This window comes from Ictalurus punctatus, chromosome 1, assembly GCF_001660625.3.
Source record: "Ictalurus punctatus breed USDA103 chromosome 1, Coco_2.0, whole genome shotgun sequence".
NCBI classification, from domain to species: Eukaryota; Metazoa; Chordata; class Actinopteri; order Siluriformes; family Ictaluridae; genus Ictalurus; species Ictalurus punctatus.
In genome coordinates this window covers 66,775-77,500 of record NC_030416.2, presented here as the reverse complement: position 1 = coordinate 77,500, position 10,726 = coordinate 66,775, and the positions used below count along the sequence as shown (strand labels likewise).

At 50.7% G+C, this 10,726-nt stretch overlaps 1 protein-coding gene across 1 annotated transcript in view; it reads left to right on the top strand.

Moving 5' to 3' along the window:
* The window catches only part of LOC108262683 (potassium/sodium hyperpolarization-activated cyclic nucleotide-gated channel 3), a 27,675-nt gene extending 16,949 nt beyond the window's left edge, over positions 1–10,726 (top strand). Inside the window, exons 6-9 of the mRNA XM_053683770.1 lie at positions 2,421–2,567; positions 2,709–2,949; positions 6,025–6,189; positions 7,910–10,726. Coding sequence (XP_053539745.1) covers positions 2,421–2,567; positions 2,709–2,949; positions 6,025–6,189; positions 7,910–10,119 — 2,763 coding nt within the window. The 3' untranslated portion in view covers positions 10,120–10,726. The remainder of the gene's footprint in view (positions 1–2,420; positions 2,568–2,708; positions 2,950–6,024; positions 6,190–7,909) is intronic.

The following is a 10,726-nucleotide window of genomic DNA, read 5'->3' as shown; positions in this document are numbered from 1 at the left end:
AGGGGTGAATGGAGGGATGGGTGTGGCATAGGTTTGGGGTGTGGGTGGATGGAGGGATGGGTTTCGGATGGGTGGAGGGATGGTGTGGGGTGGATGGAAGGATAATTGTGGGGTAGATGGAGGGATGGGTGGATGGAAGGATAATTGTGGGGTGGATGGAGGGATGGGTGGAGGGATGGGTGTGGGGTGGATGGAGTTATGGGTGTGGGGTGGATGGAGGGACAGGTGGAGGGTGGATGGAAGGATGGGTGTGGGGTGGATGGAGGGATGTTTGGAGGGTGGATGGAAGGATGAGTGTGGGGTGGATGGAGGGATGGAGGGATGGATGTGGGGTGGGTGGAGGGTGGATGGAAGGATGAGTGTGGGGTGGATAGAGGGATGGATGTGGGGTGGATGGAGGGATGGGTGGAGGGATGGGTGTGGGGTGGATGGAGGGATGGGTGGAGGGATGGGTGTGGGGTGGATGGAAGGATGGGTGCGGGGTGGATGGAGGGATGGGTGCGGGATGGATGGAGGGATGGGTGCGGGGTGGATGGAGGGACGGGTGCGGGGTGGATGGAGGGACGGGTGCGGGGTGGATGGAGGGACGGGTGCGGGGTGGATGGAGGGACGGGTGCGGGGTGGATGGAGGGACGGGTGCGGGGTGGATGGAGGGACGGGTGCGGGGTGGATGGAAGGACGGGTGCGGGGTGGATGGAGGGATGGGTGCGGGGTGGATGGAAGGATGGGTGCGGGGTGGATGGAGGGATGGGTGGAGGGTGGATGGAAGGATGGGTGCGGGGTGGATGGAGGGATGGGTGCGGGGTGGATGGAGGGACGGGTGCGGGGTGGATGGAGGGACGGGTATGGGGTGGATGGAGGGATGGGTGCGGGGTGGATGGAGGGATGGGTGGAGGGATGGGTGTGGGGTGGATGGAAGGATGGGTGCGGGGTGGATGGAGGGATGGGTGGAGGGATGGGTGTGGGGTGGATGGAGGGATGGGTGGAGGGTGGATGGAAGGATGGGTGCGGGGTGGATGGAGGGATGGGTGCGGGGTGGATGGAGGGATGGATGGAGGGATGGGTGTGGGGTGGATGGAGGGATGGGTGCGGGGTGGATGGAGGGATGGGTGGAGGGATGGGTGTGGGGTGGATGGAAGGATGGGTGCGGGGTGGATGGAGGGATGGATGGAGGGATGGGTGTGGGGTGGATGGAGGGATGGGTGCGGGGTGGATGGAGGGATGGGTGGAGGGATGGGTGTGGGGTGGATGGAGGGATGGATGGAGGGATGGGTGCGGGGTGGATGGAGGGATGGGTGCGGGGTGGATGGAGGGATGGGTGCGGGATGGATGGAGGGATGGATGCGGGGTGGATGGAGGGATGGGTGCGGGGTGGATGGAGGGACGGGTGCGGGGTGGATGGAGGGACGGGTGCGGGGTGGATGGAGGGACGGGTGGAGGGATGGGTGTGGGGTGGATGGAAGGATGGGTGCGGGGTGGATGGAGGGATGGATGGAGGGATGGGTGTGGGGTGGATGGAGGGATGGGTGCGGGGTGGATGGAGGGATGGGTGGAGGGATGGGTGTGGGGTGGATGGAGGGATGGGTGCGGGGTGGATGGAGGGATGGGTGGAGGGATGGGTGTGGGGTGGATGGAGGGATGGATGGAGGGATGGGTGCGGGGTGGATGGAGGGATGGGTGGAGGGATGGGTGTGGGGTGGATGGAGGGATGGATGGAGGGATGGGTGCGGGGTGGATGGAGGGATGGGTGCGGGGTGGATGGAGGGATGGGTGCGGGGTGGATGGAGGGATGGGTGCGGGGTGGATGGAGGGATGGGTGGAGGGATGGGTGTGGGGTGGATGGAGGGATGGATGGAGGGATGGGTGCGGGGTGGATGGAGGGATGGGTGCGGGATGGATGGAGGGATGGGTGCGGGGTGGATGGAGGGATGGGTGCGGGGTGGATGGAGGGATGGGTGCGGGGTGGATGGAGGGATGGGTGCGGGGTGGATGGAGGGATGGGTGGAGGGATGGGTGTGGGGTGGATGGAGGGATGGATGGAGGGATGGGTGCGGGGTGGATGGAGGGATGGGTGCGGGATGGATGGAGGGATGGGTGCGGGGTGGATGGAGGGATGGGTGCGGGGTGGATGGAGGGATGGGTGCGGGGTGGATGGAGGGATGGGTGCGGGGTGGATGGAGGGATGGGTGCGGGATGGATGGAGGGATGGATGCGGGGTGGATGGAGGGATGGGTGTGGGGTGGAGAATGAATTTTTGGTTGGTTCTCATTGACAGAGTAAGGTTACTGAATATTGAATATTGATGAATGTGCGGATGGAGTGAGTTACTCCTTAATGTTTCATAATGACTCATTTATTTACATTTGAACTGAATAAATGGTGTGTGTGTGTGTGTGTGTGTGTGTGTGTGTGTGTTACAGTATAAGCAGGTGGAGCAGTACATGTCCTTCCATAAACTTCCAGCTGACGTGAGACAGAAGATCCATGAGTATTATGAGCATCGCTATCAGGGCAAAATGTTTGACGAAGAGAACATCCTGGGGGAACTGAGTGACCCACTAAAGGAGGTCAGAGTCTCTCTCTCTCTCTCTCTGTCTCTCTCTCTCACACACACACACACACACACACACACACACACACACACACACAGTGCTTTCACTAAGAGACATTGTGGAGAATGAGCTGTTGTGCTTTTCCTCTATCAACAGGAAATTGTGAGCTTTAACTGCCGCAGTTTAGTGGCTAACATGCCGCTGTTTGCTAACGCGGATCCGAACTTCGTGACTGCGGTCCTCACTAAGCTGCGCTTCGAGGTGTTTCAGCCTGGAGACTTCATCATTCGTGAGGGGACCGTCGGCCGAAAGATGTACTTTATTCAGCATGGCCGAGTGAGCGTCCTCACCAGGGGAAACAAGGAGACCAAACTCAGCGATGGATCATATTTTGGAGGTGAACACATTTATTTCCCAGTATATAATAATTACAGAATAATCATGAGATAACTGACGCTATATAAAGTGTTTAATTACATAGAACACTCATGTCACAATAACACACGTCATAATAACACACACGTCATAATATAACACACACGTCATAATAACACACACGTCATAATATAACACACACGTCATAACACACACGTCATAACACACACGTCATAATATAACACACACGTCATAATAACACACACGTCATAATATAATACACACGTCATAATAACACACACGTCATAATATAATACACACGTCATAATAACACACACGTCATAATATAATACACACGTCATAATAACACACACGTCATAATAACACACACGTCATAATATAATACACACGTCATAATAACACACACGTCATAATAACACACACGTCATAATAACGCGTCATAATATAACACACACGTCATAATAATACACACGTCATAATATAACACACGTCATAATAACACGCGTCATAATAACACACACGTCATAATAACACGCGTCATAATATAACACACACGTCATAATAATACACACGTCATAATATAATACACACGTCATAATAACACACACGTCATAATATAATACACACGTCATAATAACACACACGTCATAATATAATACACACGTCATAATAACACACACGTCATAATATAATACACACGTCATAATAACACACACGTCATAATAACACACACGTCATAATATAATACACACGTCATAATAACACACACGTCATAATAACACACACGTCATAATAACGCGTCATAATATAACACACACGTCATAATAATACACACGTCATAATATAACACACACGTCATAATAACACGCGTCATAATAACACACACGTCATAATAACACGCGTCATAATATAACACACACGTCATAATAATACACACGTCATCGTATAAGACACACGTCATAATGTAATACACACGTCATAATAACACACACGGGATAGGGATAGATAGATAGATTGAGTGGGTCAGTGAATGGGTGAGTGGTTGGGTGGGTGAGTGAGTGGGTGGGTGAGTGGGTGTTTGGGTAAGTGGGTGAGTGAGTGGTGTGGGTGAGTGGGTGGGTTGGTGAGTGGGTGGGTGTTTGGGTAAGTGGGTGAGTGAGTGGGTGAGTGGGTGTTTGGGTAAGTGGGTGGGTGGGTGAGTGGGTGAGTGGGTGGGTGGGTGAGTGGGTGGGTGGGTGAGTGGGTGTTTGGGTAAGTGGGTGAGTGGGTGGGTGAGAGAGTGAGTGAGTGGTTGGGTGGGTGAGTGGGTGAGTGAGTGGGTGGGTGAGTGGGTGAGTGGGTGGGTGGGTGAGTGGGTGGGTGAGTGAGTGAGTGGTTGGGTGGGTGAGTGAGTGAGTGGGTGGGTGAGTGAGTGAGTGGGTGGGTGGGTGAGTGGGTGAGTGGGTGGGTGGGTGAGTGGGTGGGTGAGTGAGTGAGTGGTTGGGTGGGTGAGTGAGTGAGTGGGTGGGTGAGTGGGTGTTTGGGTAAGTGGGTGAGTGAGTGGGTGAGTGGTTGGGTGGGTGGGTGAGTGGGTGGGTGGGTGAGTGGGTGGGTGAGTGAGTGGGTGGGTGAGTGAGTGGGTGGGTGGGTGAGTGGGTGGGTGAGTGGGTGAGTGAGTGGGTGGGTGAGTGGGTGGGTGAGTGGGTGAGTGGGTGAGTGGGTGGGTGGGTGAGTGGGTGGGTGAGTGAGTGAGTGAGTGGGTGGGTGGGTGAGTGAGTGGGTGGGTGAGTGGGTGAGTGAGTGGGTGGGTGAGTGGGTGGGTGAGTGGGTGAGTGGGTGAGTGGGTGGGTGGGTGAGTGGGTGGGTGAGTGAGTGAGTGAGTGGGTGGGTGGGTGAGTGAGTGGGTGGGTGAGTGAGTGGGTGGGTGGGTGAGTGGGTGTTTGGGTAAGTGGGTGAGTGAGTGGGTGGGTGGGTGGGTGAGTGGGTGGGTGAGTGAGTGGGTGTTTGGGTAAGTGGGTGAGTGAGTGGGTGAGTGGTTGGGTGGGTGGCTGAGTGGGTGGGTGGGTGTTTGGGTGAGTGAGTGGGTGAGTGGGTGTTTGGGTAAGTGGGTGAGTGGGTGGGTGAGTGAGTGGGTGGGTGGGTGAGTGGGTGGGTGAGTGAGTGGGTGGGTGGGTGAGTGGGTGGGTGGGTGAGTGGGTGGGTGAGTGAGTGGGTGTTTGGGTAAGTGGGTGAGTGGGTGGGTGAGTGAGTGGGTGGGTGGGTGAGTGAGTGGGTGAGTGGTTGGGTGGGTGGCTGAGTGGGTGGGTGGGTGTTTGGGTGAGTGGGTGGGTGGGTGAGTGAGTGAGTGGGTGGGTGGGTGAGTGGGTGGGTGAGTGGGTGTTTGGGTAAGTGGATGAGTGGGTGGGTGAGTGAGTGGGTGGGTGGGTGGGTGAGTGGGTGGGTGAGTGAGTGGGTGGGTGAGTGAGTGGGTGTTTGGGTAAGTGGGTGAGTGAGTGGGTGAGTGGTTGGGTGGGTGGCTGAGTGGGTGGGTGGGTGTTTGGGTGAGTGAGTGGGTGAGTGGGTGTTTGGGTAAGTGGGTGAGTGGGTGGGTGAGTGAGTGGGTGGGTGGGTGGGTGAGTGGGTGGGTGGGTGAGTGGGTGAGTGGGTGGGTGAGTGAGTGGGTGTTTGGGTAAGTGGGTGAGTGAGTGGGTGGGTGGGTGGGTGTTTGGGTGAGTGGGTGGGTGGGTGAGTGAGTGAGTGGGTGGGTGGGTGGGTGGGTGAGTGGGTGGGTGAGTGGGTGTTTGGGTAAGTGGATGAGTGGGTGGGTGAGTGAGTGGGTGGGTGGGTGGGTGAGTGGGTGTTTGGGTAAGTGGATGGGTGGGTGGACAGACAGATGAAGGAAAGATTGATGGTCCAAACATATGAATGTATGGAAGGATAAATGAACAAAAGTATAGGAATGATTCTACAGATGATTATGGATGATTGGCTGGATGGACAGATAAATGGATGGGTGTAGTGATGGATGAGGTGAAATGGATAATTTAAGATTGTTTTGACTCTGTGTGTGTGTGTGTGTGTGTGTGTGTGTGTGTGTGTGTGTGTGTGTCCGTTACAGAGATCTGTCTCTTGACCCGTGGCAGGAGGACAGCGAGTGTGAGAGCTGATACGTACTGTCGTCTTTACTCTCTGAGTGTGGACAGTTTTAATGAGGTTCTAGAGGAACACCCGATGATGAGACGAGCGTTTGAAACCGTCGCAGCTGACCGACTAAACCGCATTGGTACCTGAAGTCACTCTCGGTCATGCTTTTGTTTTATTTGATTTAATATGAAGAGAACATGAGTTATTTTATCATTTATTTATATTAGTTTACTTCCTCCTCATTTCTGTACTTCATACATTATTACATCTTCATGTCATACCTGTTTATTTCATTTTATAGCATAGAATACCCTAAGGTCAGATATACATTAAAGTCAGACATGCTGTAACGTCAGACTTATGCGCTATTTGGATCGGATTAATTTATCAGGTTTACGGCGGTAATACATTTTTTACACATCTCCTCAGTGCTGCTGCTGCTGATGATAGTAATAATAATAATAATAATAATAATAATAATAATAATAACTTTATTAACCTTTAAAAAGGCCTCTCAAGATATTTTACAGAGGAAAAGAAAATAGAAACAGAAGTTCATAGCATAATAAAATAATAGTAATAATAATTAAATAATAAAAAAAACTTATTCTAAAGAAATACATTTTGAGAGAAGATTTAAATACACTAAAGGACTGGGCTTCTCTAAGATCAGATGGTCATGAGCTCCACAGTTTTGGAGCATGAGAAGAAAAGGCTCCATCACCCAGAGTAGGTAAACGAGTCTGAGGGACCATTAAAAGACCAGAAGTGGAGGAGCAGAAATCATGTTTTAGAGTATAATGGGTTAAAGGCTCAGACAAATACTGGGGAGCCAAACTGTGATTTAAAATCAACACGAAACCTGACAGGAAGCCAGTGCACGTATTCCAATATAGGATCAAACTCTCACATCCAGAGTGAGTTTCTAAAGTATTTTTTATGAACCTGGACGTTTGCATCACGCAGTTATATGTTCGTGGTCCATTCATAACATGGTGCCCAAGAGGTCGAAGAGGCATGGGAGTAAAGACAAGATGCTGGCTCTTATTTTACTCTGGGGCAAAGCAAAGTTCCAGCAACAATTTGAAAATACAATAAAACAATAATCACAAAGTGTACAAGAAGCATCTTTTTTTTTTTTGTATCGTGACTCAGGAATTGTATAATATCTGATACGCATGCTACGAGACTGAATACGACAAGGAGCAGCAGTCAAGCATTTTTTTCCCAATGCAAGCTGACATCTGCACAGAAAATCATAGAGATGTTTATCTGAAATGGACATAAATGATCAGAAGACCACTGAGTTTGGTGAAAAACAGCCTATAATTCAGCCTATAAATATAATTATCAGCCTATATAATTTTTGTTAGATTAGGACGGAGCAAAACATCAGCATGACTGATCCAGATGGAAATAAAGTCCGAGAGAAGCAGCTGTAAAACTGTACATTACCCAAGGACCGTCCTGATAGGGCTGTAATCTAATTTGTTTATCATTTTTTCCCCAAAAATGTTCAGTTAATGAAACAATAGTTTAAATCAGTTTTGTTGTGAGTTTCAGTGTACACTGGTGTAAAAAATTATATTAGCAAATAAAAGCTTGTGTGTTCTGTTGGAGGTGTGGTTTTGGGGTGTTCTATGCCATGTTATACATCACTCATGAATTCATTTTAAATTGTTTTCATTTAAAAAACATCCGTGTCATGTTTTGTTTTTTGCACGCACTGTAAAACTTTTTGAGATACATTTTTAAGGTATTTAGATGCTTTATACACTATTATTATTATTATTATTATTATTATTATTATTATTATTATTACTATCATTATTATTAAAATTTCCATTTGTGTACGACAGGTAAGAAGAACTCTATCCTCTTGCGCAAGACGTCTCAGGGTGGCTCGGTGGCGAGCAGCACTCTGGGCCGTGGGGGCGGGCCTGGGACTGGGGGCGGGCCTGGGACTGGGGGTGGAGCCAGTTGTGGCCGTGGAGGTGCTGGATCCTGTGACAGCATTTTAGTGCAGCAGATTGTCAAACATGACAGCATGCCAGCCATGCAGGATGTCACTACTGGTAACTGGATTGGGGGTGTAGGAGGGACTGTGGCAGGGGGTGTGTCCTCACACCCACGGCCAGTGATCTGGGCTCCATTAGTCCACGCCCCCTTACACACTGCAGCAGCTGCCTCAAATGTTGCCATTACTCTTCTTCAGCAGCAACAACAACAACAACAGGGCATGTTTCTTCCCACCCCCCTCTCAATTTGCCCCACCCCTCTACCTATTTGCCCCTCCCCTGTTCCTATTTGCCCCTCCCCCTCCTCTGGCCCCCTCTCACCTCCACGTGCCCCTATTCTGCCACCCCGCCAGTCCCTCAGTGCTTTTATAAGCCCCCGTGGAAGCCACACTTCTAATACGTCAACTCCTTCCCCTTCTACAGCAGGCCCACCTATCAGCGGTGGAGCAGAAGTCACCAAAACACCTTGCGCTCTCATATCATCAGTCCCTGCCCCCTTGCAGGCCATCAGGACTCTGCATAACAACCTCCGCCTTCAGACAGAACCAAGTGTTATGGTAGGGGGAGGGGCTAACACATTACCTCTGCAGAAAGCCATGCCACTTTCTTCTCGAGCCAAGGAGGCTCTGATGCGTCACGTTGGAGGTGGGAGCACTCAGGGCCTCCCTTCATTGGGCCGTCTGACCCAGGAGGCACGTCTACTCTCTGCCTCTCAGCCCACCCTTCCCCATCGTGGTTGGCCAAACCCTCCTCTCCATAGGAAAGCTTCTGGGGGCAACTTACTCCCTGCTCCTTTTGTGATGTCACAGGCACAGTTTGGATGGGGGGGCAGTGCGGGAGTGCTTAGTTCTCACAATCCACAGGTGCAGAAAATACCTGCACAGACATCTTTGCCCCTTCCGTCTCCACTCACACACACACAGTCAGCCCCACAGGCCACTCCCCCTCCCACTGGCTCCTCTCCTCCAAAAACACATGCTTCTTACTCGTCAGCTCATACCTCTCCAGCTCCAGGTCCTGCTTCTTCTGTCCCCCTGATGCCCCAAACCCAGCATCCAAAACCCTTCCCTACACGGTCATCCCCTTCCCCTACTTTCTCTGCTTTGGATACACCCACTTTTTCTAACCCCACCCCCTTGGTGCCACCCCAAACTCAGAGTAGTAAGCCCTCACCCACATCCCCTTCTCAGCCTCAGAGTCCTCGTTCAAAACTTTCTCAGACTCCTCCTCCACCTTCTCCATTATCCTTCATGCCCACTGCAACTCCATCACACACTCGTACCCCAACCCCCATTCACACACCTGCTCTGACACCCACCCACACTCAAGCTCCGGCCCCAATCGTAGTTCCCACCCAGACCAGAACAAACACACCAGCTCAGACTCCAACAAGCTTAATGACCCAAATTACACCTCAAACTCCACTTCCACTTCCAGCTCTGACCCAAACTTCAGCCACTCTGCAAATTCAAAGCAAGGGGATACCACCAAGTCCAAACAACACCACACAAATGTCAACTCAAGAAAATACAGCCAGATCTTCACCTACTCAAAGCCCGACCCAAATGCTGATGCAAACCCAAACTGCAACTCCCACCATGGCTCAAATCCTGAGTTCCCTTGAAAATCCATCCTCGGCACAAACTCGGAGTTCTACTGAAACCACTTCCCAAAACCAAACTCCAACCCAAACCCGAAACACAAGCCCAGTTCCAAACCAAACTCTAACACAAACTCTGTCTTCATCTCTTCCATCCCTATCACCAAAAGCCTCCTCTTCAACACTTCAAATCCCCAAAGCATCCCAGACTCAACCTCCATCCACCCTCCAAACATCCACCCTCTACCCTTCCTCATCACAGTCTCCTACACCTTCTTCAAACCCACCTTCAGTCTCACCAGGACTTGCCAAATCCACTGCAACTTCAGATTTAGGAGCATCAGACATTGCTTCCTTCATGTCCTCCAAGTCGGGGAAACCAGACACAACCACACTGCCATCACAGAGGGAATCTGATGCACTAAGACACAAGCTTCCTGCTAACATGTAAAGGGTCATAGGTCATTGCAGCTGGTGATAGGTTAGAGGTCATTATGTGTTAGTGATTGTAAGCAGAAGGTGTGGGAGCAGAGCTGGAAAAAGAGCGCACTTTATACCCAAAAATCTTATAAATAGAGTGAACACTTCGTGGAGAATGTAAACATGGTGTAGAAATCACTGTAGTGAGCGGGAGAACGTCATTTATCAGGAACAGACACTTTTATTCATTAAAGTATACATTAAAATTAAACTAATGATATGGACAGCAGCTTACACATTCCAAACTGCAGCACTGGTGGGAGGTACAGAAGTGTGATGTCATTATTTTCCAGCTCTGCCCCCTTCAGTCACCTTTTATTCACCAAAGTGTCATATAATATAAATAATAATAATGATTATTAATATAAATAGGCAAAAAAATATTTCTGTACTAATTAGGAGCTATCCACTCATGGTGTCTTGTCTCAGGTGTTCGGTGTTAGTTTGAGACAGTGCAGCTCTAGTGTTCTTGTACACACACACACACACACACACACACACACACACACACACACACACACTCTCTCTCTCTCTCTCTCTCTCTCTCTCTCTCTCTCTCTCTCTCTCTCTCTCTCTCT